The sequence below is a fragment of the Rhamphochromis sp. 'chilingali' genome (genome assembly GCF_963969265.1).
Source record: "Rhamphochromis sp. 'chilingali' genome assembly, chromosome: 12".
In the NCBI taxonomy this organism is placed as follows: domain Eukaryota; kingdom Metazoa; phylum Chordata; class Actinopteri; order Cichliformes; family Cichlidae; genus Rhamphochromis; species Rhamphochromis sp. 'chilingali'.
Window position 1 is genome coordinate 33,634,162 of NC_137939.1, and position 20,421 is coordinate 33,654,582.

The 20,421-nt window shown below is 44.3% G+C and overlaps 1 protein-coding gene across 2 annotated transcripts; it reads right to left on the reverse strand.

Moving 5' to 3' along the window:
- Nucleotides 1–286: 286 nt before the first annotated feature.
- cdk16 (cyclin dependent kinase 16) lies at nucleotides 287–19,743 on the reverse strand. 2 transcript variants are annotated; one of them, XM_080898094.1, is made up of 17 exons: nucleotides 19,587–19,743; nucleotides 18,477–18,671; nucleotides 13,041–13,193; nucleotides 11,100–11,218; nucleotides 9,458–9,586; nucleotides 8,401–8,457; nucleotides 7,981–8,095; nucleotides 7,791–7,885; nucleotides 7,647–7,709; nucleotides 7,264–7,387; nucleotides 5,919–6,039; nucleotides 5,636–5,733; nucleotides 5,306–5,411; nucleotides 5,017–5,059; nucleotides 4,780–4,870; nucleotides 4,618–4,695; nucleotides 287–4,524 (listed from the first exon to the last, which is right to left on the reverse strand). In XM_080898094.1, the coding sequence occupies exons 2-17, from the start codon at nucleotides 18,598–18,600 to the stop codon at nucleotides 4,487–4,489; spliced, it is 1,554 nt and encodes a 517-aa protein (XP_080754220.1). In that variant the 5' UTR covers nucleotides 18,601–18,671; nucleotides 19,587–19,743; the 3' UTR covers nucleotides 287–4,486. The 2 variants fall into 2 exon arrangements, with proteins under 2 accessions (XP_080754220.1, XP_080754221.1); XM_080898095.1 differs by having other exon boundaries at nucleotides 19,529–19,727.
- Nucleotides 19,744–20,421: the final 678 nt, after the last annotated feature.

The following is a 20,421-nucleotide window of genomic DNA, read 5'->3' on the forward strand; positions in this document are numbered from 1 at the left end:
CTACAAAATTGGGAACATGAAATTGTCCCAAATGTCTCGGTGTGCTGAAGCATTAAGAGTTTCTTTGACCTGAACTAAGGGGACAACGCCACACCATAATCCACAATTCGGCACAATGCAGTCAGGCATGTACTGTTGTCCTGGCAACACGGCCATGGAAGTGATGGAAACACCTGAATTCAATGATTTGGATGGACGAGTGAATACTACAGTACAGCGTACCTGTTAACTGTAATATCAAAGTAGAAACACTAATAAAGTCTAATAAACAAACAGCCAACACTGATAATAAATAAAGAATTTTAATATTTATGTACTTTAAATATATCCAGTATACATGAAGTAAACATAATTGTACACAATAACAGGATATACTTTCTTTTTCATACTTGGACTCATATTTCAAGTATGCAGATCCATTATAGCATCAGATATGTCGCAGTGCTTTCTTGGCAAATGGAAGATTATTCAAATGAACAGCATAGAAGTTATCTGGAAGAATCCCATCATGCAGTGCAGTATATTGCAGATAACTTTGGTATGGTGTCGACCAAAACAAAGCATGTTAGTTCATTTACAAAAGCAGAGAAAACAGCATTTGCATCTATGTGGACCAGAAACATGCATGTTTCTCCATAGGTCACTAAAATGTTCCTAAACGTGACAAACATAGCAGACATGAACCCTGCTGCTGCCTCGCTTTGCATGATTTTGAATGATTCTTGTTTTGTGTCCCGTTTTGTTTAATAATTCATGTAAAAGCAAAATGTCCAAATCTGATAAAAGGTGTTAATACAACAAAAAAAAATCCCCTTTAGCAACAGCGGATTTGAAGTTTAGCATCAGGAGCACCGGCTTTCAATTTTGAGGACATTAACTTCCCTCTAAAAGGCATCAAGTGTGTTTTTGTTGTATGAAATAGAGGCAAACTGAAGATTTCATGCACCAGGATGTACTGCTCCCATCACAGAGCCGTGCAAACTGGATCTAAGCAAGAGGACACATATGTACATGTACAGTCTCCCCACAAAGCAGCACGATATGGGCACATTTAACAAAGCTGCCAGTTCAGGGTCTGTGAAACGCTTGGTTTGTGGTGGGAGCAGCACACACCAATGCACGAAACGATGATCCAGCTTTTGATTTTAATGACGTCTTTTTGTTGTTATAAATGGAGGCTGTTTAAAGAAGGGAAACTAATGGCTTCATACATCACAATGTACTGTTCCCTTCCCTGAGGTTCAGTGACTGGATACTATTAGAATGGAAAAGAGAGAGAAGACGTGTACATGTGAAAATACAGCGTTTGTAGTTTGAGAACCAGCCCAGTCGGTCTTACGTGCACCTTTTAATAAAGTAGTACATGCTGTATGATGATCTGTTAACTCTGCATTAGGCAACACACTGTATGTGGAAAACTCAAGTGATGACTGCTGAAAATGTACCTGTAAAATCCTGTCCTGAAGGATTTCTGACCATTTTGCTTTAATCTCAGATTAAAGCAAAAGTGCTTTTCTTTCAACAACTGGGACGTAGTGTGCTCCTGAGTTCTTTTCCATTATTTCATGTTCCTAAAACCAAAAATGCAGATCAATCAGTGACCTCTGAAGAAACATGCGCTCTGAACTTTCACATCTATACGCCGTTTCCTGTGCAATTGAGCAGCAGCTGAGGAACAACAACACTGCAGCGTGCAGATTAAAACCTGTGATTATCTCTAATAATCAGTAACTCTGTACACATTATTACTGTAAACCCAGCCAACATTAAACTACTGACCACATCAACAGTTTAGAGTTACATTCAACAGTCATTTGTTTAACCCAGCATTAGCACGGCTCACAGAAGCTTCACCTTTAGTCTGACTCTCGCCCCGTCACATCACTTTGAACACATTTAAGTCCTAAAAGAAAAACACACAGGTTGCAGTCAAATAGTCAGTTTTCCTCAGGAAAGGTAAGCAGCTAATACCCATGCCTAATTTGCAACAATTATATGTAATTAGGTCAAATAAAACAGCCACAGGGAAGGTTGCAGTATACCTCAGTTTGCATGGGTATGTTCTCTTTTTGTGCCTTGCTGTGTTGCCAGCTTTGAGGATTATTACTGTTACTTCAGTCACAGATACTGGAAGCCTTAGACAAAGGTTGGTGAGGAAGTCATATTTATACTCTTCCTGAAACAGAACACATGGGACAAAATAACTAAGACGAGATTTTTGCATCGCTGGAGACAGAAACACCAAAGCATCTGCTGCCAGTTTAGTGTGTGAGCAGTCTGAGCACTGTGGCTCTTTGAAGTCCTTATAAATCATCCTTTTGTAACATGTTTCATTGAAGTTAAGGAAAAGTGATTAGAAAATTACACAGGTGATCATTTCTTTTGACCATTTGACTGCAGCCAGTGTCCAATTTTATTCACAGAAACACAGTAAACACTCTGAATTACTACCTATAACGGCAACTCACCTCCACAATGTTTTATCGTTTCGTTTCAATGATTCACGGGGAGCAAAAGTCTGAATATTTTCAGTCTGATATCTTTTTCTGGTATTTAAAAAAATGTACACCTCTAGAATCCATTCTAACTTTTTAAGACTTCAGACTTCTGCTGCCGTTCAATAAAACAATCAAACATAAAGGAGGTGCGTTCGTTTACGGGCACTGGATGTCTCTAACCTCCCACAAACATACAACTGTATGCAACATTTTTACAGCAGATTGAAAAGTCAGCTTCCTCTGAGTCAAACACCTTGTTCGATGGTTATTATTGTCTTATTATTTCTCTATTGCTAAGATTTCTTCACAGCTAAAAAATAAAGATTCACATCAAGAACAGCTTATCTCTTAAAAATATGAACACTCTTAAAACTGATAAGAATACAAAAAAAATGAAATAAAAATAAAAACTGGCTTTTTGAAATTACATCTGTTTTTGAAGGGATGAAATCTGAAAACTACCTGAAGGTTATATGAATCCCATCCAGCGACACCTGGACTCTGTGCAGGGGAAGATTAGGTCTCAACGAGGATGTGAATCTCTTTAAAATGTTCTTTTGCAGTCTGTTTACACACAGGCTAAAAACCACGAGCTGCAAAAAGTTCTTTATGAAAGAGAACGCGATGCTGCGTGTAATTTGCCATCAAAAATTGTCTGTTGCGCATTTCATAGGAAATTCCCAATCGGCTGAGTGCTGGTTGAGTCTGTGCAGAAACAAACTTGTTTGCTGCTGTTTAAACAGAATTAGCCAATCAGTGCCCTGCATTTTCCTCTGACATGTCATGGGGTCTAATGAGGCAAAGGCATCACACTTTTCAACAGTCTCCATGACAAAAAAAAAATAAGAAAAAAAAACCCTACTTACTGATCTCCAATAAACACAAAAAAAAAACAATAAATAAAACTCCAGTTGAAATAAATTCTCTGTGATAAGCTATATACGGCAGATTTATGGTGTTACCGTCTCTTGGTATTAATATATATATTAACAGTATTACAGTATAAAGTTCGAGTGTACGACACACACATGCAGAACAGCAGAAATCAGGTTCACACTTTCAAAATAAAAGCAAAGGCTTAAATTTCCACAGATGTGTGTTTGGCTTCTCCTGCAGGCTGTTTAATAGTAACACTGAAGTGTAAAATGTAATACTGCAAACCGAAACACAATCGGCAGCTCGACACATAAGGAGACCGCTGAAGAGCTGCGGGTTTGAAACAGAGAACATTCGTCTTCAGCCTTTAATGTGAAAACAGCGCCTGTTTTCCTCTCGCTGCAGGCTCGACGTTACTCTGACGGTTTCATCTCATGTTCGGTAGCACGTTAAAAAAAATATTAAAATAAATCAAGCTGCAATTTAGGGAAAACTTTGGAGTCAAAATTTCTGAATTTTTGTTTTTTGTGTGTTTAACAAACTGAATTTTTATTGTGTTTCATCAGGTGTTATTAAAGTTTTAAGCAGGTACAGTTCAGCACGCTGGGACTGGATCGTGGCTTCAGTTTAACGCTGACTTTGCTGCCGCAGATGTTCACACGGATGATATGACGTATACGGCTGTTTCCAGGGGTTTCCATGACAGCAGAGCTGAATTCCAGGTTTTCCAGGACTTTCACCAACTTGATATTTATGTGTTTAATCTTTGCAGTGAAGATGGAAGACAGAACCTCCTGGAGAAGCTTTTACTACAATTCACCCGTTCATCTCTCCATGTACCGAGGTGAAGCCCTGAAGCCCGTTAGTCCCAATATTCTGTGCTCTGATTGGTCAGGTAGCTGCAGCGAATCATAATTTCCTCTCTGTGTAAACAACGGGCTTCATCTTCTCGTCATAAATAATAGTAACTTCTGTTTTCTTCTACTCTGTTGCACTTGCTGTTAGTCAGTAAAGTAAATCCTCTAGCAAAAAAAAAAGCATCATCATCGTCACTTCCTGTCCTGTCAGTTTCCCTTTGTTTGTCCAGCAGCTGACTCCGCCTCGCCACGATGTCAGAAAAGCATACTCCGCCTCCTGTTTGGACTGTTTGCTGGACAGAAAGACAAAAATAGACGATGTCAGTGTCAGACTAACCCAGCAGGGAGCCACGCCGGCTCTGCCTCCTTCCCACACAGACTGTTACCTGGATCCGGTGCTGCTGCTGTTGGTCTCATCGTTTCCTTTTCAAGCTGAATCTCTGGCAGGGTGAAGATGGACGTCGCTGAAACAAAAACAACCACAGCGCCTCTGTGATGTTACCGTAACAACAGGGACCAAATGGGACCGGTGTGAACTTTAAACTTACTGTCAGGAAGTAACTTCACTCTCTTTCCAAGGTTACTGAAGTAAGAGTGGTTCATCGACTCGTCTGCAGAGATCCTCTTCTTCCCCTCAAACTAAAGTTTAAATAAAGTTTAAACTTTAAATTTTTATTTTCCCCATCACATAAATGAACACAAAAAAAAAAAAACCCCAAAAGGTTATTTATTCGTTATGATTCAGAAAGAAAAGGAGACGCACAAACACTGCGAGGTTAACTGACCTGTAGGAATTCTGACAACAGCTCCACTCCTTCAGTGCTGAGCCTGAACACAAAAACACAAACTTCGTTATCTGGTGCAGTGAGCCTTTAAGATTACTGCACATCTGTGTGCAGCTGCAGATCTGGTGACTTAAAATAAAGTAAAGAGGAAGGCTCTCTGGAGGCCACTGCAAAGGAATCACACGGATCCTGGTGGGTCAGCAGCAACAGGCTGGACATATGGATGAGGAGGCTTAGTGTTTTAACCCCCGGCTACTAAAACATGGTGTACATGTGTGCAGCTCTGCACCTGGGAGTGTGGTTACTCAGTCTCTCTGCTTTGTATTGAGGATAGTTAAACGCCACAAACTCCTCATTAGACGTGATCCCAGGCCAGGTCTGCTCTGTGGGAGTACCTGCACACAAAATACATACGAGGTTTATTATAAATATAAATGCAAAAGCTTAACAGCTATTTTTTTGAAACATACATTTAAATTAATTTACAAAATAAAGCTAAAAACAGCAGCATGATGAGGTGTGGTGTGACGTCCCTCCCACGTCCAACCTAAGGCATGCTTTTAATCAACACAGGTCGATGGAGTCCTCAAAAGATTACGAAGTAGAAGATGATTCTCACCCAACAATTTAAAGATAAAGTGAAGCTCCTCCTCGACTGTGGAACCAGGAAACAGAGGTCGACCTGTCGCCATCTCGTAAAAAATGCAGCCAACACCCCTAAAAACAGAAAGACAGACAAGCGCAAAGACACGCACACACACGGCAAGAGGTTTGTCTCATCAGATGGTTTAACCATAGATGATCATTTCACCACAGAAGAATCGATTTTTTTAAAATGTAATTTATCAAATTTTCTAGTAGCAGTACTACAATAGAGTAGTACAGTGTACTGCATCACTGACCACATGTCGATGTGAGTGGAGTAGTCGGTGCTGCCCAGCAGGATGTCAGGTGGTCGGTACCACAGCGTCACCACCTCGTTGGAGTACGTCTTTGTTGGGATCGACTTTGCTCGAGCCAAACCTGAAACAAACACACACGCACACACACACACACACGTGTCATTAAAGCCTCATCATCACTGTCTTTACACTGATTCAGATTACATTTGTATCCTAACAGCTAAAATAAATGTATTCATTCTCCGTAAGGACCACGACTCACACTGCCTCAAAAGGCATTTTAAATACTTTCTGGGTGTTGCATTACAAATAGACGATGGGATGATGTGCAGTGACTCTGCTGTCCTGAATTCACCGAGGAGGTCATTCTGTCTCTGGTTGTGGAGGTCAGATGTGTGTCTGTAATCCTCCTCTGCCAAACTGCACAGAGCAAATCCATGTCTCTGGCTCATCGTCAAAGTCCAGGCATAAAAAGGGATCGGTCGCCCTCTGTGTCTTTAACCGCACGGCCCGAAGCGGTTTTAATATCCAATTCTCACAGGAACCAAAAATCGACTCTCTTCCAATAAAACTGTCTCCACTGGTAATACAGGAAGAACGGCTCTCTGCGATGCTGTGATAAATAAATGAAGTGAAGGTCTGAGAGAGGTCCCTGAAGAACTTCACATCTTCATCACTAACATGACATAACTGCCAGCTGGTTGGAATGACAACAACAACAAGATGAAGAAAATCACGAGGTTTAGTGATAATCGTGGAGCTGGAAAGGCAGGGATTCAGCCGGGGGCTCCTACTGGCCAAGGGTTCGGTCTGCAATTTAATAAGTAGCACTTGTTGTGTGTGTGTGTGTGTGTGTGTGTGTGTGTGTGTGTGTGTGTGTGTGTGTGTGTGTGTGTCAGTCAGTCACAGATGGGCTTGGCAACAGCTGGGCAGCTCTTCACACACACAGTTGATTTGGTCTTTTACTTTCTTGTAATCCTCTTCCAGTGTCTTAATTTTCTCCCTACGCAGCTTCACTGAAGTCAGAAGTTGAGAATAAATAAAATTTGATATTTTGCTCAGACGAGCAAGATGTTCCTCCAACCAATAAATAATGGACGTGAATGTCGGTCCATTTCTTCATGTTTTGTTCCACCTTCAGAGCCAACTGTTCTTGTTTTCTTGTTTGCCTTTTCCTTAGTTTTAGCGTGACAGGTGCCGGTAGCTCACGCTTACATCATTACACATTTACATCACTCAAAAGGTGAGTTTTGCACAAGAAAAACCTCAGACGCTAAGATTTAAATAGGTCCTAACTTTACAAAAAAAACAAAAAACAAAAACTAAGAGTGTCTGCAGGACTCACCAAAGTCTGCTAGCTTGAGCTCTCCTCGCTCGTTGATCAGCAGATTTTGTGGTTTTAGATCTCGATGGAGAACTTTCCTCCGGTGGCAGTACGACAAACCTCGCAGCAGCTGGAAAAGGAAGAGCTGAGGACAGAAACACCACTGCAGTTACAGGAAAAGTCGATGAGCACACGATGCAAAGAAAAACCCTCAAAAACAGGGAAACAAGAGAAGAAGAATTCCTTCTGCTTTTTTAAATTCATTTTTTATCATTGTTTAAAAATCTACCAAAATCAGAAAAGTTAAATCACCAGCAGGTTTGTCACATCAGTTTGTGACACACACACACACACACACACACACTTAATTTCATTATACTAAGAATAAAACAAACTTTTCTCACTTTGACATTGTGAACATGAATGACATTTCCACAGTCGTCCAGATACTGCTTCAGATCCTTGTCCTGAAACACATGAACACACATTCAAACCCACCAAAGAAGAAGAAGAAGAGGAGTTTGTGTATTGTTGTGTGCATTTCTTACCAGGTACTCAAACACCAGTGTGAGGGATTTCTGCGTGTGGATGATGTCATGAAGCGTGACGATGTTGGCGTGTTTCAAATCCTTCAACAGAGACACTGAGGAGTAAAAAGTACAAACATGCTGTCATTAGTACTTCTACTACTGTAGTACCAGTAATACTTCTGTTGGTTCAGTGTCAGTGATGCAGTACCTTCTCTGATTGCAGTACACGGAGCTCCTTCTTCATGTTCCAGTCTAATTTCCTTCAGAGCCACGAGATTTTCAGTCAGTTTACTCCGACCTTTATACACTGTGGCATAGGTCCCCTACACACAGGTGACACACAGAGAGGAGAGAGGCGGGGCATTTGGGCCATCGGAATCTTATTTATTGATTTCAGGAGCCAAAAGCAAACATTACAACAAAAAGAGTGGACTGTCAGGCAAAGCTTTTTACACTTAATTTGTAGAAAAGGTCAGAAAACTTTACATTAGTTAGTGAGTCTGAAATGAAACCTTTAAGGAGTGTCACAGAGCAGCACGGAGCACTTAGATCCTGTTTGTGTTCTTTATTAAACAGTTTCAAAGATCTGTCTGACATCAACCGATAGAAGGAGATAATGTGGCCTCACCTCTCCCAGTTTGTCCAGCTTGATGTAAGTCTCCAGCTTCCCAAAACCAATCTCTGACTGCAGGCAAAGAGGCAGAGATGAGAGGGTTAAAATAACCTGCACTGGCACACTAAATGCAAGAGAAACAACACAACAAACATCCTGCATTACTTGAAACAACAGAATCAGAAACCGGTTTCACACTTGCATCCCCCCCTACAGACACACAGTCTGCAGCCCAGCGTATCCAAATTCAGGAGCCGCATCCTTCGGAGGCCGCAGTTGTAGGCCGATTACGTTACAGCGGCGCGACAAAGCCTGCCCAAATGTCTGGGTCACAAAATAAACGTTTAACATATTTCCAGGCAAGAATGTAGCTGTGTAAACCTCGAGTATCTGCTCGGTTTATCAAGACATCACATATTTGTAAAAGCGCTCCGACGTTTTCGGAGACGTCTGTTACCCACCAGCTGGATAGCGAGCCCGGGTTCAAGGCTCACTAGATCCGGCAAGAACAGCGAACTCCCAGCACATCGTTTTCAACCCCCCCCCCTCGCGATCTTTCGCTACTCAGGTTAAACATGATTTATAAGTCAGTTAGATAAATTAAAAATGTTGTTGTTTGGCTTTGTTCAGTCTTTTATTAGTTCCTGAGTAAATCGGTTTGGCTGAGATTAAAGTTACAGTTTTCACACAGCTGAATAAACATCACACAGAAAACTGATTAAACAGAAGTGTGAGATGGTCGAATTTACTCCAATGTCCTGTTATATATTGAACAGCAAGGAGCAGACGGCAGAGTTTATTAAACTTCACTGAGACAATCTGCAAATTTCATTAAAAGTTTAATAAACCATCATCTTGTCTTTATTTTTAGTTAGAAATGATAGTTATATTAGAGCAGATGCTGGTCCAATAAGCTATACTTTCCACGTCCACTGGATGCATGATCCAATTAGTCGACTAATCACAAAAATAATCGGTGACTAGTCGACTATCAAAATCATCGTTTGTGGCAGGCCTACCCAAAACTGTCCCAAACACCTGCGTGAAAACAAAAAGAAGCAGTTACACATACCAGAGACACTCTACGCAGCCGCCTGCTGATTGGCTGCTCGAACAGAGCTGGACCAATCACATTAAACTTCTCCAGGTAATCGTCTGGAAGACGGATGTCAGCCGGTAACGACAGACGTTTGTTGATGTCCTGAAACAGAGAAGAAACACAACAGAATTCACGTGAACGTTCACCTTCATCCTCCGCAGCACCTGACAGTTTATTTTCATCAGCAAAGACCTTTTACCGCTGCAGGTAAATGTTCAGTCATCATGAAAGGAACCGTTTCATTTTAACATGAAATGTCTGCATTGGATCTGAAGTAGCACTAAAAACAAACAAAGGGCAGACAGCACTGGAAATGCAGGCCCTGAATGCAACCTGTGACCACTGCAGCAAACAGTAATCGCACCCGATTCCTCTTAAAGATGGCTGCCTGAGCGAGATTATAAAAAGAACCCACGAACTCCACAGCTGCTCGTTTGGCTCTCAGGGTGAGACCAACATGGTGAGGAATCCACCTGTACCTGTGCTTTAATGTAGCAGCAGAGGTCAGGATCTACAGGAGGAGCCAAAAGAAAATACAGGTTGATGGACCTGATCTGACCCAGCGGTAGCTGCCGAGCCAGACACATGGAGGTTCCTCGGAGGAGAAGACCTTTACAGACTAATGGAAGAACAATGTGAAATTATGAGCTGGATAAAGTCCGTCCCCTGACCTGAATCCATCAGAAAACCTTTAGAGGATTTTAAAACAGAAGGCAGAGAAACAAAACCTCCGGCCAGGAGTCAGAACATCTGTCCACAGATGTGTGACAGACTGGCATCACCCATTAGCCGCGAGGGGAGGTGGTGTGGGGGGGGGTCACACATCTGCCTGCAAAAACAAAAGCCCACATAGAAAATAAAAAGCTCACAGATGAAAGAGTCCTCACTCTCTAAGCGGTTTGCTTTTAATGACACAGCAGCTCAATCAGCCCACACTTCAGCCTGACAGTTATTGTAGCCTATTGGCTCATTTACAGCTTTACCAGCACTGCACAGGTAAACCCAGCTTTGTTAAGCACCAGTTCGAGTCTGGCGCTGAAACGAACACATTTTGCTCGCTCGTTCCTTAAAAGCAGGACCTGGATCAGCCAGCATGACAGCTGTGCATCTGTACCCGGAGACCAGCCGAGTCTTTCAGTCGTGAAAAAGATGAAGACAAGCTCGCTGACATGTTTGGGAAGCTGCAGGCTAAACCACTCCAACGCATCTTTGCATCTGATAAATATTAATGTTAGAGAAACACACGGCACCGTCTCAGTCAGAGCAGTGTGAAGGCCCTCCGTCAGCAGCTACGACGCGCTGGACTGAAGAAGCAACAAGAAATCTCAAACCAGACTTAGCTCTATAACACATTTGGCTGAAGATGTTCCTTTGGAAGGAATGTAAGAAAATATCAAAAACGAAACCAACCAAGGAGGCGAAGAGCTGCACCAAACCGCTAAAAGGTCCTCAAGGCTTTGCAGAAAACAAATAGTGAGTGCTCCTTAAAGACTGGGGAATATCCCAACATCTCTGCTAGTAAGCTCACTGTGTGTGTGTGTGTGTGTGTGTGTGTGTGTGTGTGTGTGTGTGTGTGTGTGTGTGTGTGTGTGTGTGTGTGTGTGTGTGTGTGTACCTCAGTAGAGATCTTCTTATTCCTCATTCTGACTTTAACTGGACTCTGAACATCATCAGAAGAAGAAGCTGGATCGCTTTCTCCATCTGAGCTCATTTTCACATCTTCATGGACGATCTCTGAAAACACACACGAATAACAGTCACACGCATACAAAGAGTAGAGCAGGCCTTAAATTCCCCATATCACCAAATGCACCAAAACAAGTCCGATCTACAGAGGCTCCTCCCTACAACTCATCTCAGAAATCCCGTGTCCAGGCAGGTCAGAGCTGTTTTGGTGGCATGACTCACAACTAATCCTCCTCTGCAGTAGCGTCAAAAACAGGAATATCCTGCCTGAGAGTGATGCTGAAAACGCACTCCGCTGTATCTGTCACTTCCAGGCTGGACTACTGTAATTCATTTATATCAGGATGTACTCATAGCTCTCTGAAAAGCCTCCAGCTGATAAAGAAATGCTGTAGTAAGAGTACTAACGAGGACTAGAGAAAGAGCCATTTCTCCCATATTAATTCTCTCATATTAACTTGTCTTCATTGGCCCCTTGTGAACTCTAGTATAGAGCTTAAAATCATTTTCATCACACACAAAGTCCTGAATGAGCAGAGTCCATCATATCTTAAAGACTTAATAGTATTGCATTATCCCAGCAGAGCACTTCGCTCTCACAGTGCAGGCTTATTGTGGTTCCTGGAGACTGAGAGGCAGAGCCACGCTGATCTCTTCTATGGCACGACATTATTTCCTGCGACACTCCATAGAATTGGAGGCAGAGCCTTGAGCTATCAGACGTCTCTGCTGTGGAACCAGCTCCCAGTCTGGGTTCGGGAGTCAGACACCCTCCCTGATTTTAAGCTTTTCTTTTTGGAAACAATTACATTTCGGGCTGGATCAGGTGACTCGAACGCTCCTTGGTCATGTTACACAACTTCTCATATTACGCACCTCTCCTGTGCTCTCTTTTTATATGCTGTGATTGCATGCATCCATTTGGTTTCGTCTATCTCCCCACAGTCTCTGCTCTCTCTGTATCTGTTCTGCAGGCCAACCTGCTCAGTATTTCATCTTATATTCTTTCTATTTCTACATCGCTCTGCTTTTTCCTGTCACTGCGACCGGTTGCAGCAGACGGCCTGGGTCAGCTGCAGGCAAATTCTTCTTTCTCAGTTCAGAGTAAATGGTAAAAATGGTAAATGGCCTGTATTTGTATAGCGCTTTACTAGAGAGCTGATATGCAGCAGAATGCAACTATGCAGCGCATGTTCTGCACAGTCACAGTCTGCAAAAATTTGGGAAAGAATTCATCAGTTCATGGACAAAACGCAGCGCTGTTTGTATGACGTGGCTAAGAAAACATCCACAGAGTAGACTTTGTAAATTTACAATTACAAGAAGAAATACAAACACCATTTCTGTGTAAAATGATCGTGCACGCCGTGTGTAAAACAAAGTATTTTGACTGGTGTGTTTTTATATTTATGGAGTGCATCTCTGCAGCACGTACACTCTCAAGCCCAGAAAAGCCACTTTCATTGATTAGAGCAGAAGTGTGACGTTGCAGCGTTCAGCCTGCCAACACATGAAGCCACAGCGTCCGTCAGACTGTTGTTTTCTGGCTGTACTGAATTTAAATCGAGGGGAATGCCTCTTTCACTGCTCCAGCATTCAGATTTAAACTCACCAATTATGACTTCATTCCTGTTTCACAGCCAACAACTGATCTATGTTTTCACTTCACAGGAGAAATTAAATTTACTTAGTCGTTAAAATAAAACATCACCAGTTAAACTCATCTACATTTTCAAGCATACAGCAAAATCAACTTCTATTTTAATGTTGATAGATGCACAGTACATGATTATACTGTATATATTCAGCACGTATGTGTGTATTAGTGGTACAGTACTTGTGCATGTACATGTATTTGCAGCATTAGTACCCAGTCTGGTGGCGTGGTTCAGGTAGGAGCTCAGGCTGCGTCCGAGGCCTCTGGGTTTCCTCAGTGAGGTGCTGTACGACTGAAGTAAAGACTGAACTGAAGAGGATGAAGATCGAACCTTCAAACCTCCAGAGGAACGAAGAGACACCACCTCTGAGGGGAGAGATGAAGGGGCGAAGTGAGGGAAGGATGTGGGGAGGAAAGGAAGTAACAGAAGGGCGATGGAGGGATGAGGGAGGTGTAGGAGGAGGTGAGGGGAGGAGGCGGGTAACGGTTGGTTGATTTGGAAGGAAAAAAAATGAAAGTGGGGTTAAAGGAGAAAAAATAAATTCAAATTAAACAAGTGTTATATTATTGATTAATTGATTGATTGACAGATCCAAGAGGCAACCAATCAAATCACAGATCCAACCAACCAGTCAGATCAGAGGAGGGAATCAGGCGGGAAGTGTCAGGAATTAAACCAGCGAGCTTCCAGTTACTGGTTTGCTGTGTGAGTGGCAGACCAGTTTATAAAGCTGGTTAGCAGCTGGTTAGTTCTTGACTGTTTTAACTGGGAATAATTTTAATTAGTTAGCTACATATTTAAAAAAAGAGGGGGGAAATAAAATGAATAAATATATTTTATTCATGTTATTTACATACTAAAGCATTCAGCCAATCAGGACAAAGTTCTGCCATCACAGAGGTGGTTCCCTATTGGTGGAGCCGGAGGAAAAAGTCTGCAGCTCACTGCAGTCGCCAAGCTCACGGCAGGTTATGTCACCATGTGACACAGTGACACTCTGCAGCACCAGCGGACTTCAGACAAATCTTTAACCAGCATGCATCACGGCAAGCCAGGGCTGCACAGCCGGTCATGTGGTCGCCCGTACTACAACATATGTCCAACATGCCCAGAATATCTTTGCCTTATCGGGCTTCACTTTCTCTGACATCCACAGTCAGACTGAACAGTCACACAAAGGTGGCCATCAACTCGACAAGCTTTCAGTCAAGTTACAAGTGAGTTCCCACAAGCTGTGACAATCTGCTGGGATCATGTGGGAAAAACACAAAAACATAAACACTATACAGTTGCTGTGGTTCAAATGGAAGCGTGTGACAGGAAAAGCACTGGATAAACAGCATTTATATCCAGGAACTAACACTGGGGGTGGGATTCCTTATTTTCTGTCATATATACATATACTGGTAAAACAGTCGATGCTAGGGCTGGGAAATTTATCAAGTGCGTAGTCTTTGGAACATAAAGTCCGGAGTTCAAATCCCGGGTAGAGCAAGCATCCAGGCTATTCAAGCCTACCTTGAAACATGAGCGAGGTAAGCATGGAAGCAGTCCCAGCTTAACAAGCTCTGTGTCAGGTGTTGCCAGGACATACTGATGGGAAGTGGGTTACTCTTTGCACTGTGTGACATCAGAAAGCGAGGACAACCCCGACGTGGTCACCACGGAGGATAAACACATAAGCCCCAAACAGATCAGTAGCTAAACTACTGCAGTAGAACGAGAGATTAGAAACAAAATGAGCACAAGTCTCCTTTAACAGACTTGTCATGGCAGCACGAGTGGATACGACTATAATTACAACTGTGTATTGCATTAAATGAACGCGTTGCCTCGCTGTATTCTTATGTGTAAAACAGCATTAGCATTATTGTTTCCCTGAGGCTTTTTGACTGTCTGAGAACAAATGGAAACATAATTCTAAATGGTAAGTAGGCTGCCTTGCAAATTTCATATAACATATAAAGTATTTAACCCTAGAACACTAACGTCGGGTGATGTTCACCCACGCGGTGAATAAAAATCACTCGGAGGTAAATTCCAAGGGAATTTATAGTTAGCTGGTCATTTTCTCTCTCTCACAGATGTCAGTAATGTAGGGAAACTGGACAAAGCTCACATGTCCCAGGAATGGGAGCACCAAAGAATTTCCCAGTTTCATTATTTATTTTTAGGACTTTACCTTTTTTCTCTTTATGACATGTTGTATAAGGGGAAAATAAGAGTACTTTAATTTCCCATTTATTGTTGTATGTTTTTAAACACCCAGCACGCCCCTGCGGGCGGTTTATCCTTCAAGCTCGGGTCCTCTACCAGAGGCCTGGGAGCTTGAGGGTCCTGCGCAGTATCTTAGCTGTTCCCAGGACTGCGCTCTTCTGGACAGAGATCTCCGATGTTGTTCCCGGGATCTGCTGGAGCCACTCGCCTAGCTTGGGAGTCACCGCACCTAGTGCTCCAATTACCACGGGGACCACCGTTACCTTCACCCTCCACATCCTCTCGAGCTCTTCTCTGAGCCCTTGGTATTTCTCCAGCTTCTCGTGTTCCTTCTTCCTGATATTGCTGTCATTCGGAACCGCTACATCGATCACTACAGCCGTCTTCTTCTGTTTGTCTACCACCACTATGTCCGGTTGGTTAGCCACCACCATTTTGTCCGTCTGTATCTGGAAGTCCCACAGGATCTTAGCTCGGTCATTCTCCACCACCCTTGGGGGCATCTCCCATTTTGACCTCGGGACTTCCAGGTTATACTCGGCACAGATGTTCCTGTACACTATGCCGGCCACTTGGTTATGGCGTTCCATGTATGCCTTGCCTGCTAGCATCTTGCACCCTGCTGTTATGTGCTGGATTGTCTCTGGGGCATCTTTACACAGCCTGCACCTGGGGTCTTGCCTGGTGTGATAGACCCCAGCCTCTATGGATCTTGTGCTCAGAGCTTGTTCTTGTGCTGCCATGATTAGTGCCTCTGTGCTGTCTTTCAGTCCAGCTTTGTCCAGCCACTGGTAGGATTTCTGGATATCAGCCACCTCCTCTATCTGCCGGTGGTACATACCGTGCAGGGCCCTGTCCTTCCATGATGGTTCCTCGTCTCCCTCCTCTTTCTTGGGTTTCTGCTGCCTGAGGTATTCACTGAGCACTCGGTCAGTTGGGGCCATCTTCCCAATGTATTCTTGGATGTTCGTTGTCTCATCCTGGACTGTGGTGCTGACACTCACCAGTCCCCGGCCCCCTTCCTTCCGCTTAGCGTACAGCCTCAGGGTGCTGGACTTGGGGTGAAACCCTCCATGCATGGTAAGGAGCTTTCTTGTCTTTATGTCAGTGGCTTCTATCTCCTCCTTTGGCTAGCCTATTACCCCAGCAGGGTACCTGATCACGGGCAGGGCGTACGTGTTGATGGCCCGGATCTTGTTCTTACCATTCAGCTGACTCCTCAGGACTTGCCTGACCCTCTGCAGGTACTTGGTGGTTGCAGCCTTTCTAGCAGCCTCTTCATGGTTCCCATTCGCCTGCGGGATCCCCAAGTACTTGTAACTGTCCTCTATGTTTGCAATGTTTCCTTCTGGTAGTTCAATCCCCTCAGTTCTGACTACCTTCCCTCTCTTTGTTACCATCCGACTACACTTCTCCAGTCCGAACGACATTCCAATGTCATTGCTGTATAGCCTGGTAGTGTGGATCAGTGAATCGATGTCTCGTTCACTCTTGGCATACAGCTTGATGTCATCCATGTACAGGAGGTGGCTGACAACTGCTCCGTTCCGTAGTTGGTATCCGTAGCCAGTCTTGTTAATGATCTCACTGAGGGGGTTCAGGCCTATGCAGAACAGCAGTGGGGACAGAGCATCTCCTTGGTAGATCCCGCACTTGATGGTGACTTGTGCTATGGGCTTGGAGTTGGCCTCTAGTGTTGTACGCCACATCCCCATTGAGTTCCTGATGAAGGCTCTTAGGGTCCCATTGATCTTGTACAATTCTAGGCATTCCAGTATCCAGCTGTGGGGCATTGAGTCATAGGCCTTCTTGTAATCAATCCAGGCAGTGCACAGGTTGGTCAGTCTGGTCTTGCAGTCTCGGCTGACTGTTCTGTCTACCAGTAGCTTGTGTTTTGCACCTCTGGTATTCTTGCCAATTCCTTTCTGTGTCCCGCTCATGTATTGACCCATGTGCCTGTTCATCTTAGCCGATATGATGCCTGACAGGAGCTTCCATGTAGTACTGAGGCAGGTTATTGGTTGGTAGTTGGAGGGGACCGGTCCCTTCTTGGGGTCCTTGGGGATCAGGACCGTCCGACCTTCGGTTAGCCATTCCGGGTGTCTCTCGTTAACTAGCAGCTGGTTCATTTGTGCTGCCAGACGCTCGTGGAGTGCAGTCAGCTTCTTTAGCCAGTAGGCGTGAACCATGTCGGGCCCTGGTGCTGTCCAACTCTTCATACTGGAGACCCTTTCTTGGATATCTGCCACTGTGATGGTTACTGGACCCTGTTCAGGGAGGTCGCTGTGGTCTGCCCTCAGATCCACTAGCCACTGAGCATTGCCGTTATGGGTTGCGTCCTTCTCCCATATGCCCTTCCAGTATTGCGCCGTCTCCAGCCTTGGTGGTTATATATATATAAAAAAAAAAAACACCCAGCACGCCCCTGCGGGCGGTTTATCCTTCAAGCTCGGGTCCTCTACCAGAGGCCTGGGAGCTTGAGGGTCCTGCGCAGTATCTTAGCTGTTCCCAGGACTGCGCTCTTCTGGACAGAGATCTCCGATGTTATTCCCGGGATCTGCTGGAGCCACTCGCCTAGCTTGGGAGTCACCGCACCTAGTGCTCCGATTACCACGGGGACCACCGTTACCTTCACCCTCCACATCCTCTCGAGCTCTTCTCTGAGCCCTTGGTATTTCTCCAGCTTCTCGTGTTCCTTCTTCCTGATATTGCTGTCATTCGGAACCGCTACATCGATCACTACGGCCGTCTTCTTCTGTTTGTCTACCACCACTATGTCCGGTTGGTTAGCCACCACCATTTTGTCCGTCTGTATCTGGAAGTCCCACAGGATCTTAGCTCGGTCATTCTCCACCACCCTTGGGGGCATCTCCCATTTTGACCTCGGGACTTCCAGGTTATACTTGGCACAGATGTTCCTGTACACTATGCCGGCCACTTGGTTATGGCGTTCCATGTATGCCTTGCCTGCTAGCATCTTGCACCCTGCTGTTATGTGCTGGATTGTCTCTGGGGCATCTTTACACAGCCTGCACCTGGGGTCTGGCCTGGTGTGATAGACCCCAGCCTCTATGGATCTTGTACTCAGAGCTTGTTCTTGTGCTGCCATGATTAGTGCCTCTGTGCTGTCTTTCAGTCCAGCCATATATATATATATATATATATATATATATATATATATATATATATATATATATATATATATATATATATATATATATATCCATCAAGGTTCAAGACATCTTCTAGGAATGGTGACACTATATCCAGTGGACAGCAATTTTCCATGCTGATCTCTCATCTCAAGCATAACCTGCACCTGAGCAGCCAGGTGTGTGGCATTAATTAAAGCCGCCATCATAAAAATTGAAAACCCAGCGCTGAGCTCTAAAATCTCGGCACAGGCCTCTGTTCACACCTGACAGGATTACCTGAGTCGCTGTGTGACGTTGCTTCCTGAGTGATGGTGTCACTCAGTGTCCTGTCCCCTCCCCCTGACCCACCCCTCCCCAGAGTGAGTGACAGCTGCCGTTTGATCTTCCTCATCCTCTCCATTAGCGGGGGCCGAGGGGGGAGAGGGGGACGTGACGCCAAGGGGGGCGGGGCTGCCAGTCTGGAGACCACGCCTGGACAGGTAGAAATAAAAGGACAGAAATGTAAATAGCCAAACAGTTGGAAACACCTGAACGCCTCAACATCTGACTCATGCCTGAATTAGTAGTTATGCATATTCATCTACCATTCATTCACCATCATCACCTGCCACACCACAGCCGAATAGGTCTACCTCACAAGAATCACTCGTCTCACCTGAACATCATCACCTGTAGATCATCAGCTATAGATTCGGCTCACCTGTACATGACCACCTGTATTCATGTCACCTATGGATTTGGTTTACCTGAGACATCATCCTCTTTATGCTCATCTCACATTGAAATCACTACATGCACTCTCATCTCACCTGCAGGTAATCGCGTGACACTTAAAACTAATCCCACGGAACACCCTGAAAACGCGGGCACGAGTTTCCACTGGTGAATCTGACGCACACAGGTGAGTGTGATGTTACTCAGTGTTGATGAAAAGACTCGAGGCCTCGGATCTGTGTAGCAGGAAGTACCCGCACTCACTAATGAACCCAAACAGCCACTTAGATCCGCTTCATGTCACGTGCACACCTGACGGCTAACACCTGGCTGAGTGACAGGACATGTACCTGACAGATGCGTTACGTCACTGCCCGTGGATCTGACGGCACGGAACGGGAACTGAAACTACGTGTGTGTGTCCCCGTGGCAGCTGTTGTTTGTGTTCTGCCGCTTCGGGTGTCGCGTCTCCGTGGACCTGCCTACGCCTGTGTGTTTCTGAGCTGGAGAGGCGAGGACGGGAGCCGTGTATTTCCTGCAGTAAACCGTCCTCCTCACTGTTATAAATAGCAGCGGAGGCGGAGCGGCCGCTGCTCCCTCAACGACTCACTCACCATTTGCTAAAGACGGTTTTCCGGTTACACGCGAGGCCCGGGGGTGACCGTTACTCACCGGGAGGGTTTATCCCGGTCTGTCCCGGGTTATCCGTGGCTCGGTTCAGTCTGACGGCTTCTCGGATCTTCCTGGCTCCCAGTAATCTGCAGCCATGTTGCTGCTCTGCTCAGCTCCGCTCCTCCGGTGCGTCCTGACGGAGACGCTCACGGCACCGTCGGTGACGTAACAACCCGGCACGTGTCCCCGCCCCTTTTCATTTCTTTATATATATTTTTTATTAAATAATATGTAAACATGTTGATTATACAAACAGAGCAGCTAAAAACAACAAGAAATTGTTCCGAAAAGAAGCCAGTCGTTTGTTTGCTATACAAACAATTTAGTTAATAAGTCACACTTGGATATGAGGGATATTTTTTATACTTTTACTAAATAAAAAGTTAAATAATCACTTTGTTAGTAGCTCGTCACAAACACATAATTTGTTCGTTCATTGCTTTTCAATCTATAAAAAATGACCAAACATGACTGTTAGACCAGCAAGCTGATTCGCTGTTATGTCCATATCTTGACATAATGTGGAGAGTAACTGGACACGTGGAGTAATGTCCTTTAAGAAACAGGAAAAAAAGCCCTGACACATGTCTGGTCTTTGAGTTGATCCACTCATCACTGAAGCCTCATCACAAATGGTATCAGTGGAAGGGTGGCTACAAAGGAACATGACTCAAAAATCCTGCCTCAGGTTGTACAGAGTTTGGTTTAAGTAGTCATCAATACGTATGGAGGAGGTCAGGAGAGAGTGAGTGTCTGCAGCCATCTATAAAACAGCCTCTGTCATCATGTGGGTTTGGACTTCAGTGTTATTGGAGATTTTGTCAAAACTGATGGA